The 23,027-nt window shown below is 42.3% G+C and overlaps 2 protein-coding genes across 3 annotated transcripts in view; one reads left to right on the top strand and one right to left on the bottom strand.

The window, feature by feature from the left end:
- Positions 1-1,969, top strand: part of SERPINE2 (serpin family E member 2) — a 62,635-nt gene extending 60,666 nt beyond the window's left edge. The window contains exon 9 of the mRNA XM_030325855.1: positions 1,208-1,969. Within this exon, the coding sequence (XP_030181715.1) occupies positions 1,208-1,245 (38 nt within the window). The 3' untranslated portion in view covers positions 1,246-1,969. The remainder of the gene's footprint in view (positions 1-1,207) is intronic.
- A 7,690-nt stretch (positions 1,970-9,659) lies between these two features.
- Positions 9,660-22,098, bottom strand: MRPL44 (mitochondrial ribosomal protein L44). 2 transcript variants are annotated; one of them, XM_030325853.1, is made up of 4 exons: positions 21,889-22,098; positions 19,476-19,944; positions 13,373-13,551; positions 9,660-10,177 (listed from the first exon to the last, which is right to left on the bottom strand). In XM_030325853.1, the coding sequence occupies exons 1-4, from the start codon at positions 22,065-22,067 to the stop codon at positions 9,988-9,990; spliced, it is 1,017 nt and encodes a 338-aa protein (XP_030181713.1). In that variant the 5' UTR covers positions 22,068-22,098; the 3' UTR covers positions 9,660-9,987. The 2 variants fall into 2 exon arrangements, with proteins under 2 accessions (XP_030181713.1, XP_030181714.1); XM_030325854.1 differs by lacking the exon at positions 21,889-22,098 and adding an exon at positions 21,659-21,742.
- Between the last annotated feature and the right edge of the window lie 929 nt (positions 22,099-23,027).

The raw sequence follows: 23,027 nt of genomic DNA, 5'->3' as shown, positions 1-23,027 counted from the left end.
ATCTTGGCTTTGTAAGTCACAGGCTCAGAGTTGGCTCTGTGCTTTAGCTTTTGTCTTGAAACTGTGGGTAACATGGGGCGCCTGGGTGGCGCAGTCGGTTAAGCATCCAACTTCAGCCAGGTCACAATCTCGCGGTCCGTGGGTTCGAGCCCCGCGTCAGGCTCTGGGCTGATGGCTCAGAGCCTGGAGCCTGTTTCCGATTCTGTGTCTCCCTCTCTCTCTGCCCCTCCCCCGTTCATGCTCTGTCTCTCTCTGTCCCAAAAAAAATAAATGTTGAAAAAAAAAATTAAAAAAAAAAAAAAAGAAACTGTGGGTAACAGTAGTGCTTACCTCTTAGTACAATTATGAGGATTAAGTAAAGGGGGCACCTGGGTGGCTCAGCTGGTTAAGCGTCTGACTCAATTTCGACTCAGGTCATGATCTACAGTTTCTGAGTTCAAGCCCCACATTGGTCTCAGCATAGGCTCTGTGTGGAGCCTACTTGGGATTCTCTCTTTCCCTCTCTCTCTGCCCCTCCCCAACTTGTGCTTTCTCCCTTTCTCCTCTCTCTCTCTCTCTTTCTCTCTCTCTCTCTCTCTCTCTCTAGCTTTAAAAAAGAAGGAGAAGATTATCTTTGTGGAGAGGTTGGCTTCGTGTTCGTTCAGAGTAGAAACAAGTATCTTTAATGTCATAATTAGTGTTCTCCTGAACCAAAGTCCAATATGGGAGCCTCTAGCCACACGTGGCTATTTAACTTTTAATTAATTAAAATGAATTATCTTTTAGGGGGATCTGGGTGGCTCAGTTGGTTGGGCGTCTGACTTCGGCTTAGGTCATGATCTCCTGTTCATGGGTTCGAGCCCCGCATCGGGCTCTGTGCTGACAACTCAGAGCCTGGGGCCTGCTTTGGATCCTGTGTCTTCCTCTCTGTCTGCCCCTCCCCTGCTCATGCTCTGTCTCTGTCTCTCTCAAAAACGTATAAACATTAAAAAAAAAAAAAATGAAACAGATTAAAATTCAGTTTCTTAGCTAAGCCATATTTCAAGGGCTCAATAGCCACTGTGACTAGTAGCTACCATATTGGACAATGAAACTATAGACCATTTCCATCACTGCAGAAAGTTGTGTTGGACAGCTCTAGGGACTATCCCTTATTTTACACGCCTTCTATCTTATTTTATGAAATGGTTTTTATAGAGTCACGCTCTGTTTTCTCTTAATTCTATAGGTGCTGTCTTATTCATGGGGCAGATAAACCAACCGTGAAGAGTATACAGAAGAAACCATGCAAAAGCAAAGACTACTTTGTGACGAAGAAAACTCCTTTCCTACATCTTTCATAGTTCTGTTAAATATTTTTGTACATTTCTTCCTTTTTCAAAACTAGTTCTTGGGAACAGAGACTCAATGATGCAAGCATTTTTGTCCCGGGATATATATCAAAGGGAAAAAGGGGCAGGATGGCTGGAACACTGTACTGACAAATGATAGAAAGGCTTCAAAATGTCTAAAAAACGCTTTAAACTACTGAGCAGGTACCTAGGCTAACCCTCCCGAGTATTTACTGTCCAGTTCAGGAGTTTTGTTTTGTTTACACGTGTGGCATTTCAGAAGAAATGTAATCAGTGTGATGGGGGAAAAAAACCCACAACACATTTTATGGTGGCTTTTACTTTTTTATGAAAAAAATATATGTATTATCGGCCTTTTTAATTCTTTTGTTTTGGTCCCATCCAAAGTCTTGATAGTAAGCATTATTTTGGGGGTAGAAATAGTGAAATCTCTAGCCTCTTTGTGTTGTTGTTGTTGTTGTTGTTGTTTTATATAATGCATGTATTCACTAAAATAAAGTTTAAAAAACTAACGTCTTGCTAGACAAGGTTTGCTCTTGTGCAGTGTGCCTGTCACTACTGGTCTGTACTCTCTGGATTTGCATTTTTGTATTTTGTACAAAGTAAAAATAAAGTGTTATGAGTAGTAAAAAAAAAAATGCTGTTTCTCTGTTATTGAAAATACAACAAAAGAAACAGAGCCTTTTAAAAGTACTTAAACCTCTTCTAAACCTTTGCACTCAGGCAAACGGCAGAAAACCAAAGCCCCTGGCCTTCTCCTACTCCTTTCCTCTAACGCCAGACACTGTTCCCTGCTTCACTACCCGTCCGTGCCTGAGTCGCCGCAGGGAAGTATGAAGGCAGTCCCAGCCCTGGTCTCAGCGCTGGCTCCGGCGGGGCATGTCCCCAGCGTTCAAGGTAAAGACCGGTTTTGTAGCAAGTGCGCAAAGAAGACGCCCGGTGCCGACATCCTTGGGAACTGAGTGAGGGGTACGTGTTTCACTTCTGGTGATGGGCTGGAGGGTCTGTTTTCTAAAATGGCAAGATGTATTTTTGTCTTTTGTTTTTGGAGAACTCATCACGTTTCTAAAATCAGAATGGTTTAAAATATGTATCTAGACTTAAAAACATTTTTTCCTTTTTTTTTTTTTTTTTTTAAACCCGTGAGCTCTACTCATCACTCTTTTGAGAGGGAGAGAGAGAGAACCTTGAACAGGCTCCACACCCAGCGCGGAGCCCAACGCGGGGCTTGATCTCGAGATTGCGACCTGAGCCAAGAGCAAGAGTCAGATGCTCAACGGACTGAGCCGCCCAGGTGCCCATCATCATTCTTTATGCATCAAAACCGCACATTCAGCACTCCAACAATTTGTCATTCTTATTTGTCACATCGGCTGAGCTTTGCTGTTTGCAACTATTTGAGTACTTTAAGTATGGATATTTTGGTTAGCCAAGAGAGAAAGGAAAGGGTGGGGGACTGCTTTCCTTATTTAAGAGTAAATTTATTTTGAACTGTTGACACAGATTACTTGTACCCTAGCAAACATGCTAGTGTGGTTAATGCCTTTGAGAGCCCGCTTTACTTCTCCAGTTTCCTCGTCCCGTTCTGTTATGCTATTTTGAGTAGTTGAAGATAGGAATAGTTTTAGCAGAAATCCAAGGGTTATATACACTCCACTTATTCATTTGGGCACCTCCTGGGTGCGAGGTACTAAGGGGTACAGAGATAAATGTGTCCTCTCCCTGATAAGCCATCGTGGAAGGGAGAGCGTGACTCCCACTAGGTCAAGTTCCTCATTGGTGCAACTGTACTTACAAGATACACAAATAGGACCGCGTGGACATTAGTCCACGAGAGAAGTATAAAAGTAGCTGCAGGACCCAGACTGGATCCCTGGCTCTTGGGTCCAGGAGTACTCGTTCCAGAAAGGACCGGGAGAGTTTGCTTTCCGAATACCGTCTGGTAGAGTGGCCCTGTTAGGTGTTACAGATAGGCTGCTCCCCCAAAATAGAAATTGGTCACATTTCACTGGGCATATTCAATTTCAAAGTATCCGGTCCCATTTCTGAATGCCTCTTCAGTGTATGAGATGATAAAGTTTCAAATTTATGATACAGAACTTGGGAAAATCTCATGGAAAAGTCATAATGTCAAGGTTCCTAGACAATATTTCTTCTCTCTTTTTCACTTGGTTTTACCAGCTTACTCATCATTAGCCCTTTCTCACCAGTCAGCACCCAGTTTCTGACTCTAGCAGCCTCTAGAACTGGTTTATAATCTCTGTACTGGGGGAAAAGTTCTTCTCAAGTTCTTACTTTTATATAATTCAACTTGTATCTTTTATACACTTCAGTCAATGAGTCTATAGGCCCTGTCTTCAAAAAGATAAAATTTATGAAAACTCCTTTATTTGACGAAAACTGGAATAAATTTAAGATACGGAGATTGCCACAAAAAATTGCAGACCTGTCACAAAAGATCACGTTTGCTGTGATATTGTGATTTATCATAAGAGATGTGTATTTGGTTTTCATGCCCATTTCTGGCACAGAAGTTCCAAACCCTTGGAATTTACAAAGTGATAGAAAGCTACAAAGGTGTCTTTTGCTATGTTAATAAGGTAACTTTGGGCCAAACTAAGAAAGCACCCAGAGGGCCTGGGTCCTGGGAGGGAGCTCTTGGGGTTACAAGGCATCTAGCTAGTTCTAAGCCCTAACCTACACAGAGTGTGTATTTCCACAGAAGGCAGACCTTCAGGAATCTGGACTGCCAGCCAGGACTAGATCAGGTGGGTTGGCCAAGGTAGAAAGAGACACCTGGGAGCCTTGAGGGCTGCAGGATGAAGGCTGGTTGCTAGGAGACCCAACCGGATTGGAGGGCTGACGCTTTCAGCCCCACCCCAATGGCCTCTGGGGAGGGGAGAAGGGCTGGAGGTTGAATCAAATGGCCAACGGCCAAATGATTTAATCAAATGTGTCTTTGTAATGAAGCCTCCGGAAAAATCCAAAGGACAGGTTGAGAGAGCTTCTGGGTTAATGCGCCCTTGGAGATTTGCCAGAGTGGAGCACTGGAGAAGGCACAGGAGCTCCTCGCCCTGCCCCAGACCTTGCCCTGTGTATCTCTTCCATCTGGCTGTTCCTGACTGACATCCTCTTATAAACCAGCGATCACTAGCAACATGTTTCTCTGAGTTCAGTGAGTTGCTCTAGCAAGCTAATAGAACCCAGTGAGGGAGTCGTGGGGACCTCTGATTTACAGCCACTGAGTCAGAAGCACAGGTGACAACCTGGGCAGGAATTGGCATCTGAAGTTGGGGGGTGGGGAGGCAGCCTTGTGGGCCTGAGCCCTTAACCCATGAGATGTGACACTCTGTCTCTGTAGATGGTGTTAGAATTCAGATGAATTGTAGGACGTCCAGTGTCTGAGTGTTGGTGGTGTGGGGAAGGACACCCACACATTGGGACTGGGTGTCACAGCAGAGTAGCAAATGCCTTTCTAGGACTGGTTGGGGTTGGCTGCCCCGGGGAGAGGCGTAGACAGAGTTAACTAATTGGGGGGATGACTTCTATGTCCTTGGCCTCCCGTGACTGCTGGAAGACCCTGTGTCCTACCGAGTCCACGTCCAGTCACCCAAGAGCGGAGGACACCACTGGCTCTAAAGTCCCATTTCTTCTGAGATTCCCCAACCGCCCCTTTGACCCTCTCCCAAATCTTGAAGAAAAATGATGCAGTTGTGATTCAAGGGAGAAGTTTGCAAAATGAGAAATCACTATTTTATATGGTAACAGGTACATTATTAGTGTTTGCAGATTAATTATCGAATGCGAGGGAACAAAACAGAAGTGAGTTTTTACATTTCTCAGTGCTATCCGTCCTTCATCTGAAGTTTCTAACCCCAGCCACCAAGCGTAGAGTGGCAACACTTTGTGCTCGTCCTTCGTAGACAAGGAAGCAATCCCAGCACCCACAACGGAGTCTTGGAGGCAGGTTGTCAGGAGCCCCACGGACATCGTTGTCAGGTTAGTTAATCTGAGGATGAGCCGCGAATTGTTTTTTTATTACTGTATTTGTCTTATTAACTATATTGCCTACTGATAAATATCTCTGGCCCTGACTGATATGTCTTGCTGGGGAGACACTGATCAATAACTTGCGTAGAGGAAGTATCTTCAGAAAGTCAGGCAATTTCTCCGGTTAGAGAGATTCTTCTTCTAGCAGGTCAATGATCTCATGACTCATCTCTTCTGCAAAACTCATTAGAACAAACTCATTAGTTCATCCTGCAATTTTAATGTACAACAGATGTGGTAAAAAGGTATCCTGCAAACAAATAATGGAGTTCTTCCTCAATTGAAGGCGGAATAGGTTAATGTTTTTAGTCTTCTCAGTTGCTCTCCTTCCAGCAATTTTTCTTAGAACTGTTATGAGCGAGCCCTAACCGGCAGCCAGATACCCGAATAAGAACGAATGCGTGTTAGCGGAAAAGCACAGACACTCCCAGCGTCGAAATGGCTGTCTTTTTTTCAGGAGCACGTGTGCTCGTGATTACAATTTTTGATTGTGTGAATTTTCTCCTGGAAAAAAAAAAAAATTGTTCCTGGTTTGCAAGATGGGATTTAATGTAACAATCGTTCTTGGTCTCCTACAGAGAGAGCCCTGGCTTCCCAGCGCTCTGATAGCCAGCCAAAGTTGTAAGCCACAGCTCTGGGTCCTGGGGGATGGTGGTAGAGGGGCTTTACAAACGGAGGTTTGGAGAGATGACACCAGGGTCAGTTGAACGGGGGAGAAGATTAAGTGGGCTTAGGGATACAGAGGGTAGCAGCGTGCCCCCTGCTGGGGGCTCCTCAGGGGGCGCCCCTCAGTCAGGGAGAGTTGGGAGCTGGTCCCCCAAATGGGAAGAATGTCCACACCCGGTTTTATGAAGTGTCAAGATGCACAGTAAGAGTCCCTGACCCTGCAGAGCATTGTTCACACACACACACACACACACACACACACAGAAGAAAAGAATAGGAAGAAGGGGCCAATAAAAATCTTTAAAAGTGTTGTCTATGTCAGCCCTACAATTTTCTCTCTTTTCAGTAAATGTAAAAAAGCTCAGGGGCATGTGGGTGGCTCAGTCGGCTGGGAGTCCGGCTTCGGCTCAGGTCACGATCTTGCGGTTCGTGAGTTGGAGCCCTGTGTTGGGCTCTGAGCGGACAGCCCAGAGCCTGGAGCCTACTTCGGATTCTGTGTCTCCCTCTCTCTCTGCCCCTCCCCTGCTCATGCTCTGTCTCTCTCTGTCAAAAATAAATAAACATTAAAAAAAATCTTTTTATTTATAAAAAAAAAAAAAGCTCAAACATTCATTCCTTGGCAGCATAGGTGAATTGCTCATGTATCAAATTCTTAGCTTCACATCCTGAGGGCCAAGGCGAGCTAGCTTCTTGCAGTCAGGTCCACAGAATATTAGAGCTCTATGCGACCTTGAAAAGTCATGTTTCACTATAATCCTCTGCCCTATACATCCCTCCTTCCTGTGTATGGAGGAAATAACTGTTCCCTCCAATGGCACTTTGCACACTACTTAACTGTCAGGTGGGACTACCACACCACCTTGTGGCCAAAATCTAAAAAATGCAATGCCGAACACAAACAAAAACAGCCCCCGTTTGTTCCACTCTTACTTGGAAATTCGTTTCTAGTAATAGTTTACTTTCTCAAGACCACATGAAACACTTTGAGAATAATATTCCCTGTTTTATATATGCCTATCATAAAAACATTATGGACTAAAAAAGGATAAAGCTTATGTAATTGAGTCTGTAGACATCAGTCGTACGTTTTTGGCTCAATTTTATGCTTTGGGCTCAGGGAACTGGCAAGTGGGAAATGGTGGCAAAGGAGGTCAGAAGTGCAACGTGAATGGCTTTAATGTCTTTCTCTGGTGCCAGGCCAACCTTAAGCATCAGTGCTTACGGTTGTTCCGACTTCCGTGTGATCATAAGGACGCTCTTCTCAATGTCAATTAGACAGTGGCCAAAAAGGCAGTCCTCCAAGTGGCCCCTGTATGCTTTTGGTCACACACACGCCTTTGACAACATCCTCACACCCCCGTGTTCCTCCTGCCCACATGTCAAATGTACGCAGTATTGGTTTTTACGTGGCAAATTAAAGTTTATCTACAGGTTAGCTACAAGTTTCAAGCTCTTTCATAGGAAGCTGCAAAAGTATGTTAGTATTTTACTTTCTACATTCCAGGCCATCATAGTTTAGTGGGTGTTTTTTAAAAATACAACTTTGGGGCGCCTGGGTGGCTCAGTCGGTTAAGCGTCTGACTTCGGCTCAGGTCATGATCTCGCTGTTCCCGAGTCTGAGCCCTGCACTGGGCTCTGTGCTGACAGCTCAGAGGCTGGAGCCCGCCTCAGATTCTGTGTCTCCCTCTCTCTCTCTGCCCCTCCCCTGCTCGCACTCTCTCTCAAAAATAAAAAAATAAACATTAAAAAAATGTTCTTATATACAACTTAAATCGGGGAAGACTTTACTTAGAAATGTGTTGAAATCACATTCTTCATGAGATTTGGATCTGTCCTTGCAAAGTTTTTATGAACTAGACCTAGATTTCCTCCACATGTAAATCTAGAAGCGTTCAAGGTTCAGAAGCTTGAAAATCTAAGGGTGAGGAGAGTTCCCTCCAACCCTGTAGGGTAAGCTCCTGCAAGACGCCCTGAGCAGGAGAAATCTGGGATCAGCACTACTTGTGAGGGAAATGAAGGACTACCGAGTTTACAATCGAATTCTCTAAAGACCTTTTGGAAAAATGTTCACCCCGAATAAAATTAGAATAATACTTCAGCTGGGGCACCTGGCTGACTCATTCCGAGGATGCAAGTGACTCTTGATCTTGGGGTCATGAGTTTGAACCCATGCTGGGCGTGGAGATTATTTAAATAAATAAATACATGCATACATACACAACAAATGTTTAAAAAGAACATTAATTTTTAAAAAGTATTCATAAAAAAAGTAATACTCTAGCTAAATCTGACATTTTGCATATACTGGATGAGTTAAGTGATTGGAGGACATTTACAGTCTCTTCTTCTCAGAACCTTTTCTATGATCTCTTCTTCTCTGGTGTCCATGAGATACGTACAAATCGTGTTTACTTGTGGATGACACACCCAAGTGTGGCACTTTACCACTAGGTTTGGCCCTCTATCCCGGCGTTCAAGTGTTAGGAGCTGGAGTGAACTCTCAAAAGAAAGGTGAAATACTTTACTTTTGACGGACCAATGCAGCCGATTAGGTAATTCTGAGACTTTCCTCTCTAAAAACAGTCTCTACTTTTCCTGTGACAGCTGTAAGCCCTCCTACATATGACAAAAGTCCCACTGTCCTGACCGGTCTCAGGAAAGAGGTTCCAAAGGCCCTTTATCTTCCTTAATAGAAAGATTTTATGGCAAGTCTTCTGCCACCGAGAAAGCAAGGCGGGTCAACCAGCGGTTCTACTGGAGCCGAGAAAATTCAGCCAGGGTTCTTGTTCTCGCCACTTCTGCTCCAACGGGCATGATCTGACCCGGAATTACGGCCTGAGGATGTGCCACCGGGGTGGGTCTCCATCAGGACGCAAAGGACCCAGGCTGCATGAAGCTGGATTAAGTGGACTTCACGAAATGGGTCATCCATTGTGTCTGTCTTAATGCTAGCTCTTTGAACATAAAATAAAAATATTTCAACTAAAAAAAAAAGATTTCACAGCAAAAGTGCTGTCAGTTTTAACATTTCTATTCTCAACTCCCCAGTCCCACTTTTCTTGTTAACCCCTGGGACTGACTACTGACAGACTGAAACCAAAAATTATCACTGCTGCCAAAAGTTAGAAACAAACGAAGGGAATGTGTGGTTGGAGGGTCAGTGAATCAAACACGAAGGACCGAAGAACCGGAAGGACACACGCTGAGCTCTGCCCTCCACAAGCTGAATGTTACGGTAAAATACTTACAACATGCTTGGTGCACAGCAGCCAGGACTGTGATTCTGGGACACGAAGTTGATAAACACATACTTTATTTTTCCGTTGGCATTGATAAACGTATACTTTTTCAATTAGCGTATTTTAAACTGCTTTTGAAAAGTTAACCTTTTCTGCCATGTGTTTTATAGAAATTCAAGAACTATGAGATGAATTAGTTTAGTATACAAAATTTTAAACCTTGACAGAATCTAAGGATCATGTAAATACCCAACTATGATCATCTGCACTTTACATTTCGAAAGGTTAAGAATGATTACTATTTTAGCTAAAATAATATTTGAGGGGCAAAGTTCACCAACCTGGGTATATCGACGTAAACTACAATGAAGTCTTTAGAGAATGACTTTTTTATTGGCATTAAAGTTCGCATGAAACACATACCTAAACTATGATGAAGCCGGAAAGGAATAAAATACGCCTAACTATACGTGTGAGATACGGTAATAAAATCAAAGACTTCAGAAAAAATTTACTGGAAGACATCTAAAAAGACTTTTGACAAAAAAAAATGAAAAAAAAAAAAAAGAATCACTGACCTGATGAATATTTGTTTAATTTTAGGAACTCGTGATGAGGAATAAGACCCATTCCTTTACAATCTGAACAACGTCCAGCTGTGAGCATCTCTGACCTGTGTCTCACTGCCTGGCTCGCAGACCTCAGGCTGCCACATGCTTGGCCGGGTAGCCGGGTAGCTTCTCTGCTCTGAAATTCCCTCCGGGTGTGGAATAGTCCCAGGGCCGGCGGTTCTCCGTGAACCCGTAGAGCTTCCGGAGCGCCACGCGAGCAGCTTCTTCTTCCGCAGCCAGCACGGTCTCCCCAGGTCCCTCCGCAATCAGCTTTCTATCACTAGACAAAACACCGAGAGTAGTCTGAAATTATCCGCGCATCATAAGACATGGGCCACAAGCCTGTTATGGTTTCTGAACCTTATTTTGGCAAGAATATCTATCAGGAGTAACACAAGAGCTTTGTATGTAGTATCTTTTGAATAGTAGGGTTTTGTACGAATTCCTTATATACAGTAGTTAGAAAAGAAATATTTACATTTCCATAGAAATATCAACAACTTAGTAGGTCCAATATTTTTTTTCAATTTTTTTAAATGTTTATTTTTGAGAGAGAGAGACCGAGAGAGACACAGCACTAACAGGGATGGGGCAGAGAGAGGGGAAGACACAGAATCTGAAGCAGGCTCTAGGCTCTGAGCTGTCAGCACAGAGCCTGACGCAGGGCTTGAACTCACGAGCCACGAGATCATGACCTGAACCAAAGTCAGACGCTTAACTGACTGAGCCACCCAGGTGCACCCAATATTTTTCAAATCAAAAACCAAGGTGCATCTAGGTAAATATGGTTTTGTTCTGTTGTTGTTAGTGATGAAAGAATATATAAAAATCTTCCTACAAAAACTCAAAACTATTAAAACTAAATTCATGGAGGGCGCCTGGTGGCTCAGTCGTTAAGCATCTGACTTCAGTTCAGGTCATGATCTCATGGTTCGTGAGCTCGAGCCCTGCTTTGGGTGAACGTGAGCCCGTTCTGGGTGAGTCCCACTTTTCCGTCTCCCTCTCTCTCTTCTCCTCCTGGGATTCTCTCTCTCTGCCCCTTATTGACTTGTGCCCTCTTTCTCAAAAACAAAAAAAAGACTCTTCATGGAAAATTGACATTATTTTTAATTTATCTTGAACCTGTAATGTGAGGAAAAATTTTACGGAACTAAATTGTGCCTTTCTGGTTTCTCATCTAAACTTTAAAACAAATAAGACAGTAGTTCTATACATATACTTTTTAAAGTTTTATTTATTTTGAGAGTGTGCACACGTTGAGGGGCAGAGAGAGGGAGGGAAACAGAATCCCAACCACAGAGCTTGATCTCATGAACCATGAGATCACGACCTGAGCCAAAATCAAAAGTCAGACGCTCAACTGACTGAGCTACCCCAGTTCTAGATTTTACAATAAGAGCTTTAGATCTTTAAAACTTGCTAAGATCTAAAAAAATTTATATATTATAATCCACTTTAATTTATTCCCAAAGGATACTGAAGTAGCACAGTGAACACTTAAGTCTATTGGTGTTCTATTAAAACCAAATTACAACAAAAATAGGTATTCTGCTTTACTGACATCTGTCTTACTATAACTAGCAATCTCTTCTCCAAAAGTGTAAAAAATGATCCAGCAAGGGAGGAAAGGATGTGCACTGAACAAGTGTGGTATGGATGTGCTACTTCTCAATTATCTTTAACTACTTCCTGGAAATTTCCTGACCCCAAACTGGACCTATCCAACTAAAAGAAGCATCTCTGAAAATTTCATGAACAGCAACTCCACTTAGTAGCTTTGATTCGATATAAATTGACCTGAAAGCTAAGGAAGACTCAAATCAAAGAAAGACAAGCAAGAACTGTGCAGATAAAAGAAAAACAATGTGGAAGGAATTTGCTCAGAAACACTTGCTGTGGTAATAATATGGAATGAAACAAAGCTTAATCATATAAGTTACACTTTACCATAATAATTACACAGCACATATTTGTACAAAATAAAGGATAGAGAAAATCATCTAAGTGAATTTCAACTATACAATGTTTATTTATCATGTTTCTACCTCAATGATGGTGGCAATGTATCACTGTTCATTTTTTTAAAAACCATTATGCAAAATCTAGGTTTTGTCCTAGATAATAATAGTAATTATTAATAATTCTACTACCTGATGACAACAATTTTAGTAACAGGGCAAACTCCTTTTTTTGTTTAAATATAAGAGATCATTCTTCAAACTTTCCATGTATCATTAAAAATCCTTTAAGAACATCACCTGTCCTAGCTGTACTATATTCCGTCATGTGTATCTGTCATTTCCCTCTTGCTGGATACCAAAGTTTATACTAACTTTTTGCCTTATTTAAAAACTATTAGCTCAACAACTGTTTACTGACTATGTCAGTTCCTATGTCTTAGGAACTGTTGTAGGTATGGGGGATAAAGGGTAAGCCACAAATGAACACCTTTGTTTACACATTTTGATGTTCAGAAGGAGACACACCCAAAAGTGAGAACACCAAATCAAAGAACGTGAAAAATTTAAAGACTGTTGGCGTTTTGTCAGAATTCCGAAATATTGCACCACTGTGTTCTTCTGCCAGGAGTATATGAACTGCAGATAAAGGACGTGTTTAAGACTTTTCAATCTGATAAGCAGAAGTATCTCATCGTTGTGCTGTGCACTTCAAGTTGAAACTTTTTACATTATCCATTTTCTCCTTTGTGATGCCTTCCATCGCCTTTAACTTAGAAAATTCTTCGTCACATAAAGATTAGGAAAACATTTACCTAATTTAATCAAGGTCGCTTATTCAATCAGTGTGAGGCAAGTCAACTGTTTACTAACAAAACTAAGACCTGTTCAATGTGGGTTGATTTATATATTTTGATGGACAACTAAACCCTTCCTTTTCCAGTCCTAGGCTCAGCTGAAGCTGTTATAAGTGTGGATTATGGTTCAATCGGTAACACTTTTGAATCAGAACTTTTCTTTTTCTACAGAAATAGTTAGAATAAGATGAAGTTCTTACCTCCAAGTATACAACGTATACTTGGTTAGCATAAAGCTACTATTAGCAAACCCCAGATTACTTGGCTTCCCCTAAGAATAACCAGCAGGAAAAGAAGTAGTAAATAGATAATCGTGGGAATGAGATTTTAAAAATCTTCTAATGCAGGGGTGCCTGGGTGGCTCGGTCGGTTAAGCGTCCGACTTTGGCTCAGGTCATGATCTCACTGCTCGTGAGTTCGAGCCCCGCGTCGGGCTCTGTGCTGACAGCTCAGAGCCTGAAGCCTGCTTTGGATTCTGTGTCTCCCTCTCTCTCTGACCCTCCCCCATTCATGTTCTCTCTGTCTCAAAAATAAATAAACGTTAAAAAAAAAAATTTTAGAAATCTTCCAATGCAATTAGAGGTTATATTAAGGAATTGTGAAGTCAGTTTTTAAGGCTTCCAATCAATGTTATGAAACTAAGATTAAAATTTTACTAACCAGTACAAGCCAACAAAAAACACAGGCAAAGCTGTGGTGCTTCCAGACTGCCTGGTAAGTCTAGATTCAGGAGCTGAAATATTCCTTTTCTTCAGTTCTTCTACCAGTAGCCCCATGGGATTTATTATCTTCCAAATCTCAAAGAGTTCTCTTCCAGTCATCTGAGTAATTAAGAAGTCCTGCGCATAAAAATATAATTTATACATTGAAATTAGTATGATGAAAATAAGGACCATAATTCAAAGTACACTTTTAAGAGAATTTAAAAACTTACTGGGAATTGAAAAAGACAAAATGTACTATTCTTTTTCATTTCTGTGTAGTTTTTCACGTAAGTTTTACTACAAAAATCATAGTTGTCGCAGACGACATGATACTCTATGTAGAAAACCCAATAGATTCCACCAAAAAATTGCTAGAACTGATACACGAATTCAGTAGTCACAGGATACAAAATCAACATATAGAAATGTTACATTTCTATACACCAATAATGAAACGGCAGAAGGATAAATCAAGGAATCGATCCCATTTAAGATTATACCGAAAACCATCAGATATCCAGGAATAAACCTAACCAAAGAGGTAAAAGATCTGTACTCTGAAACCCATAGAACACTTGTGAAAGAAACTGAAGATGACACAAAAAAATGGAAAAACATTCCATGCTATGGGTTGGAATAACAAGCATTGTTAAAACGTCTATGCTACTCAAAGCAATGTACACATTTAATGCGATTCCTATCGAAATACCACCAGCATTTTTCACAGAGCTAGAACAAATAATCCTAAAATTTGTATGGAACCACAAAAGACCCCCCAAAACAAAGCAATTCTGAAAAAGAAAAAGCTGGAAGCATTACAATTCCGGACTTCAAGCTATGTTACAAAGCTGTAGTCATCACGACAATATGGTACTGACACAAAAAGAGACACACGTATCAATGGAATAGAAGAGAAAACCCAGAAATGGACCCACAACTATATGGCCAACTAATCTTAAACAAAGCAGGAAAGAATACCCAATGGAAAAAAGACAGTCTCTTTAACAAATGGTGTTGGGAAAACTGGACAGCAACATGCAGAAGAATGAAACTGGACCACTTTCTTACACTATACACAAAAGTTAAGTACAGGAAACACTAAAAATCCTAGAGAAGATCACAGACAGAAACCTCTTTGAATCTGGCCATAGAGACTTCTTACTAGATACATTTCTGGACGTAAGGGAAACAAAAGTAAAAATAAACTACTGGAACTTCACAAGATAAAAAGCTTCTGGGGCGCCCGGGTTACTCAGTCGTTTAAGTGTCAGACTTCAGCTCAGGTCATGGTCTTGAGGTCCGTGAGCTCAAGCACCGCGTCGGGCTCTGTGCTGACAGCTCGGAGCCTGGAGCCTGCTTCAGATTCTGTGTCTCCCTCTGTCTCTAACCCTCCCTGACTCACTCGTGCACTCGTGCACACGTACGTGCACGCACGCTCTCTCAAAAATAAACATTAAAAAAAATTAAAACAAAAAAGATAAAAAGCTTCCGCACAGCAAAGGGAAATCAACAAAACTAAAAGGCAACCTTCAGAATGAGAGAAAATATTTGCAAATGACATATCTGATAAAGGGTTAGTATCCAAAATCTATAAAGAACTTACCAACAATACCCAAAACACAAATAATCCAGTTAAGAAATGGGCAGAAGACATGAACATTTTTCCAAAGATATATACAGATGGCTAACAGTCACATGAAAAGATGCTCCATATCACTCATCATCAGGGAAATACAAATCGAAACCACAATGAGATACCACCTCACGCCTGTCAGAATGGCTCACATTGACAACTCAGGCGACAGGTGACGGTGAGGATGCGGAGAAAGAGGAACCCTCTTACACTGTTGGTGGGAATGCAAACTGGTACACCTGCTCTGGAAAACAGTGTGGAGCGTCCTCAAAAAATTAAAACTATTACTACCCTACAACCCAGTAATTGCACTACTAGGTATTTACCCAAAGAATACAAAACTGCTGATGTGAAGGGGGACACCCCGATGTTTACAGCAGCACTATCAACATCAGCCGAACTATGGAGAGAGCCCAAGTGTCCCTAGATTGATGAAGATGTGGTATATATCTGCAAAGCAGTATTACTCAGACGTCAAAAACAATAAAATCTTGCCATCTGCAACAACGTGGATGGAGCTAGAGTGTATTATGCTAAGGGAAATGAGTCAGAAAAAAACAAATACCACATGATTTCGCTCATATGTGGAATTTAAGAAACAAAAGAGAAGACCGTACGGGGGACAAAGAGGCAAACCATAAAACACTCTTAACTACAGAGAACTAGCTGACGGTTGCTGGAGGGGAGGTGGAGGAGATGGGTTAAATGAGGGATGGGTAGTAAGGAGGGCACTTGTCAGGATGAACACTGGGTGTCATATGTAAGTAATAAGTCACTAAATTCTACTCCTGAAACTACTATTACACTATATGTTAAATAGAATTTAAATAAAAACTTGAAGAAAAAAATAAAAATAATAGTTGAAGGTGAAATCTTATCTTAGAAATATATCTTTATCAGTAAGAAAAAGATTTTTAAAGCAAATGAATTAATGAATAAATGGTAGAAACTTCCAGCAGAAACTCGTTTAAGAAACTACTATGGGAGGCAGCTAGTGGCTGTTAAGTGATGCTTCAGCTCAGGTTATCATCTCAGGATACTGAGATCAAGCCCTGGGCTCTGCACTGGTTGTGGAGCCTGCTTAAGATTCTCTCTCTCCTAGAGCACCCGGGTGGCTTAGTCGGTTAAGCGTCTGACTTCGGCTCAGGTCACGATCTCATAGTTTGTGGGTTCAAGCCCCGTGTCGGGCTCTGTGCTGACAGCCTGGAGCCTGCTTCAGAGTCTGTGTCTCCCTCTCTCTCTGCCCCTCCCCTGCTCACTTTCTGTTTCTCAAAAATAAATAAATGTTAAAAAAAAAAAACCAAAAAACCTCTAGAGGGTAGTACTTCACTGTCTAAATTTATGATTTAAAAAAATCATTTAAATAATTTCACGTTGTGTCTTTTGAACCTATTTAAGACCTGATATTTTCAATCTATGAGACTAAGAAAACTGAAAAATTATGAACAAAGAATTTTGCCAATAAAACAACTATCAATATTGACAGAAAATAAGGGAACATAAATTTTCATTAAAATATACTGCAAGTAACTCATGTTAACAAACACAGGATAGGGCACCTGGCTAGCTTAGTGGGTTGAGCATCCAAGTCTTGGTTTCGGGCTCAGGTCATGTCGTCACGATTCATGGGTTCAAGCCTCGCATAAGGCTCTGCACTGACAGTGAGAAGTCTGCTTGAGATTCTTTCTTTCCCTCTCTCTGCCCCTCCCCTGCTCACGCTCTCTCTCAAAAAATAAACTTTTTAAAAAAAGATTAAAAAAAACCCAGTATATAATAAACGATGGGTAAATGGGGATAGGAGGGGAGAAACTTAAAAAACACCTTAGTTCATAAAACAGTCAATTTCATTACAACACTTGCCCAAGCACCAGAACTCTATTTCAGCTTCATTAGTAAAAAAATATTCATCACCTGAAACCAACATAACACTGTACATTAATAACACTGGAATTAAAAAAGTTTTTTTTAATTTGTAAGTCCTTATTGGGGATTTTGAATTTTTTAATGTATAGAGTTGCCTTATGAGACACATATGTTAATTACACCTATATATGAATCCCTGGGATTATCTGCAATATAAAATAACCCAACGGTAGGGTAAGGAAAAACAATCTGAATGCCTAAGATATTAGTAGGAATATAAAAAGAAATCTAGATTTTTCTGGTGATTACCTATGCCTCCTATTTTTTCCCGATAGGTTCCTGGTCTTATTAGTTTATTATTAGAACTTCCAGTGGAAGTGGAGGTTGAACATTCCAATCTCACCTCCCCAGAACAGGGAGACAGTATGAAGACATGCTTCTAAAATGCACCTATGATCATGGAAATCTATCAAAACTCCTCCAGGTTTCTCTAGAGCAGTCTTAACAAGACCATCCACTATGTACTCCTCAATACGCTTCCCCACACACAAGCCTGTCCTCAAGGTTTCTTCCTGGAATGTCCTTCCTAGGGGCAAGCATCACTTTCACGAACTTTCCCTAACCCTGTTATAACTGACTGTTGCCTCCCGAGTTCCCTCTGCACCTTTATAACACATCTTTGAGAGCAATGGCCACTCGAGCCGCCTAATGAGCAGACTAGAACCCTGGAGGCAAGGATCATATTCCATGTTGCTCCGGCTCCAGTGCTCAGCAAAGTGTTTAGCACACAGTAAACAACAGATCCTAGGTGGACAAATGAATGGAATAAACACAGATATTTGACCTACTTATCTTTAACAGGATCTATAAATAGAACTGTCAACAGAGTCACTACGACACAGAAAACATGAATTTCCAAAATGGTCTCAGGACTACCTTGTGGAAGTATCAAAGCAAAGCGACCAAAATTTGTTTAGACAGTTCTAAGACTCCACAGAAGCTAAAGGGACAAAGAGAATGGAAATCAAGGGAGGACTCAGTGAGGATTTCTTTAGAAAAAGCTATTTTACTGGGAGAGGAGAGGGCAAAGGAGAGGATTTCCTTTTCACCTCAAGCCGCGAGGACTTCAAAGAGTCCAGTGGCCTCCAAATCTGAGACGAGAAACATACAGTCACCTGGCTGCCAACACACATTCTCTGCTTACAGGCCAACAGGCTGGCAGAGGTTGCCAGTAGCAGAAGCCTGCAACTCATGTCAAAGGTATAAATATCCTTGAGACCTAGTGTGGAACTCACAGAAGGGGTATCATTTGTAAGGGAATCCTATCCAGGAAACCGGAAGCTGATGTGGGAAAAAGAGTCAATACCCAGGTCAAGGAAGATGGCTGGAAGGTTCCAGCCGGGGACACAATGCCCCGTAGAGTCTGTTTTGAACATCAACCAGACTCAGAAAGCACTAGACCAGCTGACGGCCACCAGGTCAAGTAAAAATATTCTGTTCTCCTTTTTCCTTCTCTGAGCTCCCACTCCAGAAGGGCCGTTAATATACCTGCTTCCCAAAGGCAGAGAGGTGGCCCACCTGTTACAGGCCCTAGTTGGGGAAGGAGGAAGACGGATATGAACAAAGCCTGAATGTTGGCCAATGCAGGTATTCTTCTGTATCAAAGTGATCAAAACGAAATGATATCCCAACAGTTAAGGGATGCTGATTTCAAGGACCCGACATTCAGATGTCTGAATCAAGACTGTTTCTTGACTTAAAGTAATTGTGTGGATTTGCCATTATGTAAAGGTGACCAAAAACTCGTGCATTCATCCAATGCAGGGGATAAAAATCCTCCCAGTTAAATTCTAAAAGAACAGGGGGAGTCAAGGAATCCCAATTATGTATTTTCATTAGCTAAGCTACTGGCTAACAAGGAATTAGGTATACATCAACGAGACTCAGAAATCCAAGATTTTACTACTTGTAAAAGTAGAACAGCAGCCGGTGCCTCAGCACGAAGCTCCCTAACCACTCCAGGCCTTTGAATAGTTGGTGTCATTCATTCACTAAACACCTACTGAACATGTACCATGCAGGCACTGCCTGTGGACCTAATGATGGAAAGCTGAAGACAGGCTTGCAGTCCTGGGAACTCACAACCTAGCACTTGATATGCACCTCTGATGATGCCCTCAATAATGAGACACTACCATAAGCTTTAGGGCTTTCTCAGAATTTGGTAGGGAGAAAAATTCACATATAAGCTTCCAAGATCATTTAACAAAGGAACGAATCATGAAACAGTTTTTTCAGGGGCGCCTGGGTGGCTCAGTTGGTTAAGCTCCAAGCTTCTCAGGTCGTGATCTCACGGTTCGTGGGTTTGAGCCCCGAGTCAGGCTCTGTGCTGACAGCTCGGAGCCTGGAGCCTGCTTCGCGTTCTGTGTCCCCCTCTCGCCCCGCCCCTTCCCCCACTTGCGCTCTCTCCCAAAAATAAACATTAAAAAAAATTTTTTTTAAACTTCTTTTTCTTCTGCCCACCTCATGTATGTCCCAGCCTCTGCAATCAAGCATTACCTACCCTGATGAAAAGAGCAGTCCTCTCAGGGCCACTGCTCTGCAGCAAGGCTCCAACTACTGCGAAGAAAGTCTGCTGTAAAACAGGCGGGGGAACTGGAAATTCTGCACTCAGTGTTAACTGCTCCACGGCCAAGTTTCTGGCCACATGACACACCACTTCCTCACCAGTGAGAAAGTCAACGAGACTCTTAATGCCTTCGGTGGGCAAGTCTGGGTATGCATCCTCGAGACATTGTGTGAGGCAAGTTTTTGAAAAAGATGTCCCTTGTTCAGAGAGTTCTTGATTATCTTTAAGATTCAGAAGAACAGCTTCTTTCTCTATTCCAAGGTTTTGGCGCTTGGCCTCCTCACTTTTAATATAGCAGCTATTAACAAATGCAGTTTTGAGAAGATCTAAGGAAAAGGTCTCCTGTAACCGATGTCCAAACGCTTCTATTTCAGCATGGTAATCCCAGTTGGGCTTCTCTGAACTGAAAACATAGAACAGAAGATAGTAAGAGATGGTAAAGAGAACAATAAGATGTTGGAATGATGCAAGAACTTTTCATTGGGATGCAATTTGATTGATTATGTAAAGGAAATTAAAAAGACTGAGTTTCATTTTTTTTTAATTTTTTTTAATTTATTTTTGAGGCAGAGAGAGAGCATCAGCAGGAGAGGGGCAGAGAGAGGGAGAGACACAGAACCCAAAGCGAGCTCCAGGCTCTAAGCTATCAGCACAGAGCCAGATGCAGGGCTCGAACTCACGGAGTGTGAGATCATGACCTGGGCTGAAGTCGGACGCTCAACCGACTGAGCCACCCAGGCGCCCCACGGACTGAGTTTCATTTTAACACAAGGCTTTGATTTTCTAAAAGTTAAAACTTAAGTCAGATGAGTACTTGCGGTTCTTTGCTATATTCACTGGTGCACTCATTCTCCCTTTGAGCCAATGTTAAAGATGTTCTTCAACGTCAGAGACTGAGCCATTACCCTACCTTTTAGAGTCCTCATTTCTCCTATAACCACAGAATTATGCTTTATACCCAGGTATGAAATACACATTATAATTTCACAGGTTCAAGATATAAACAATAAGTACATTATATTCAGCTCTTATTTTATCAAGTTTTACAAACACCCCTTTAAATTAGCAACTAAACAATCTACTATCATAGTAAGTAGGTTAAAAGTTCGTAATCATTCCCAGGAATGACTACAAGGTCTTTCTAAAGAGACACTAAAACCAAAATGAAACTCTTTTAAGTAAAAAAGGATAGGAGGGATGCCTGGGTGGCTCAGTTAGTTAAACGTCTGAAGACTGCCTGGGATTCTCTCTCTCTCCCCTCCCTCTCTGCCTCTACCCTGCTTGCTCTCTCTCTCTCAAAATAAGTAAACTTAAAAAAAATTGTTTTTAAAATAGGAAAAGCTAAAGATTTTGGCTATAAGTCATAAAATGTATATAACCTATATAATGCTTAGTTTCTTCCAACTATAAAAGCTTAACATGACTAACCTCACAATAATCAAAGAAATGTGAATTAAGAAGAGGTAACTATTTTTTTTGCCTATTAGGAAAAGAACTTAATATTGTTTTGAAAGAAGAGAAGAATATGAACTTCTCTTCCTACTGATCTATGTTTAAATTGGTTCACCTTTCGGGGGGGGGGGGCAATATTAAAGCCGCTATGAAATTTCATACTTAATTCCAAAGGAGTAGTAACTTCCAAACTAGTCACTGCTGTAATAGCAATAATATGGAACTCAAATACCTACAGATGGAAGTCAAAAGACTGAGGTGCACACTGCCACGACTGCATGTCAAAGACACCTTATCAGAGACAAGAAGATCCGAGACCTCACGTGCAGCAGATCTCAGGTGGCGCTACCTGTGACTTTCTCTACCAGACCACTGGACTTCTCTGCCAAGCTACTGCCAGACACTATTGCAACAAGGCTAAGAACAAACAAGATAAATTAGGGCAAAACAAAAACAAAAACAAAAAACCCCTAAAGCTCAACTGTTACTGTTTTCCTTTTATTCTGGCGAGTGGACTTGTGCATACACTTAAGTTCGCTCTTGCAACGCTGTGGAACGCTTTCATCCCTCTTATCCGTACCCAAGAATTCCCAGCCATTGCAACACAGGGTCTACAACCCCCCAGGCCCGCATAAAGGTTACACTCGGGAGGCCTCATTTCTCACAACTCGCGGTTGATAGGATCGAAGGGCGAGTGCCGCGGCGCCCCAAGGCAGAAATCCATTCCCTGGGCCTCAGTCCACGCGTCCACGTTCCACCGGTGACTCTACCACACGTGTCCCAGGCTCAGGCCAGGCGCGCTTTAGCGAGGAGCCACCCTCCTCGCCGCCGCCGCCGCCGCCGCCGCCGCCCGGTCCCCCACCGCCAACCCGACCCCTTCCGAGGCGGTTCCTACCGGCGCACGGGCGGCGGCGGGCACCGGAGCAGGCGCCAGCGCTCTAACTCTTTCTGGAAGCGGAAGGCGGCGCGGAATCCCTTCTTCACGCCCCGAACAGGCGGGACGAGAGTGGGGGCGGCCGGGGCCAGGAGGCAGCGAGGCCCCCGCAACAGCAGCCTCCCCAGGCCGGATGCCATTGCTGGGGGGAAAAAAAAAAACTCAACGGAGGGCGGAAGGAAAAAAGCCGGACCGGTGCCTCGGTAACACAGACCCCGGACTTGGACGAGGAGAGCGAAACCGGGGCGGGGCTAGTACGCAGGGGGCGGGGCGGCTGCCGTTGAGTGTTTACTGCGCATGTGCGAGCTCTAGTTCCTGCTCTAGGGTTTACTCGCGGGTGATCCCGGATTGAGGGGCATTTGGCTCCAAAAATTCGTGGAAGCTGGTTCGCCCTGGCGGTTGCTTTCTTGGTCCTTCCTTTCTCATTAACGCAAAAACCTGGTTCACTCTCAGTTTGAAGAAGACACTTAAAGTCTCAGAAAAACCCATTCCTTGTCAATATATATTTAGTCCTAAGAGTTACAGACCATCAATCCAGCCACTATTTATGAACAAATATTTACCCAACGTGTCTCCAAAAGCCTTCGTTTCAGGAGCCCTCCACTAAGGGATTTTGACTTAACCAAAATTTAAATTTCTAACAGTACAAACTTTCTAAAGCATAAAAAAAAAAAAAGGATTGGGAAAAAAATGCATCAAAATGGAACAATGGAATTATGTCTTTTCCCCCTTATCTTCTCTTTGGCAGTATTATTATATTGCTTTCCTACCAAACGGTTAATATAAATGTTAATCTAATATTAATTCACAAAGGAAGACTTTTCTGAATTTCCAAGTTTGAGTTGCCTGCTGAACATCTAGATCCCCAAAGGGCAGGCACCTCTTTCTGTGGTGTCTCTATTTGTTAATGGCATCAGTGTCTCCCTCCCTTGCACCCCCCCCCCCCCAGTAACCCAGATTGGGCTCCGATGTTTTCAGTTATTTCTATTTCCATGAACACCGTCTTTTGTCCAGGAGCCAAGTCCTTTTTCAATTTATTTCCACAGCAGCTACCTGATGGCTATCCTTACCTCCTTGCCAGGCCTTGCACCTTCCTTTCT

This window comes from Lynx canadensis, chromosome C1, assembly GCF_007474595.2.
Source record: "Lynx canadensis isolate LIC74 chromosome C1, mLynCan4.pri.v2, whole genome shotgun sequence".
NCBI lineage: Eukaryota > Metazoa > Chordata > Mammalia > Carnivora > Felidae > Lynx > Lynx canadensis.
This window is presented reverse-complemented; position numbering and strand designations above follow the sequence as displayed.

Bases quoted from the DNA above. Each gene is read 5' to 3' on its own strand.
- MRPL44 (XM_030325853.1), bottom strand. From the start codon at position 22,067: ATGGCATCCGGCCTGGGGAGGCTGCTGTTGCGGGGGCCTCGCTGCCTC. The intron at 13,552-19,475 runs GTAGGTAATGCT...TTTTATGCGCAG, and splicing joins GGACTGCTCTTTTCATCAGG to GACTTCTTAATTACTCAGAT. The intron at 10,178-13,372 runs GTTAGTAAAATT...TGTTTTGTCTAG, and splicing joins TTTTTTGTTGGCTTGTACTG to TGATAGAAAGCTGATTGCGG.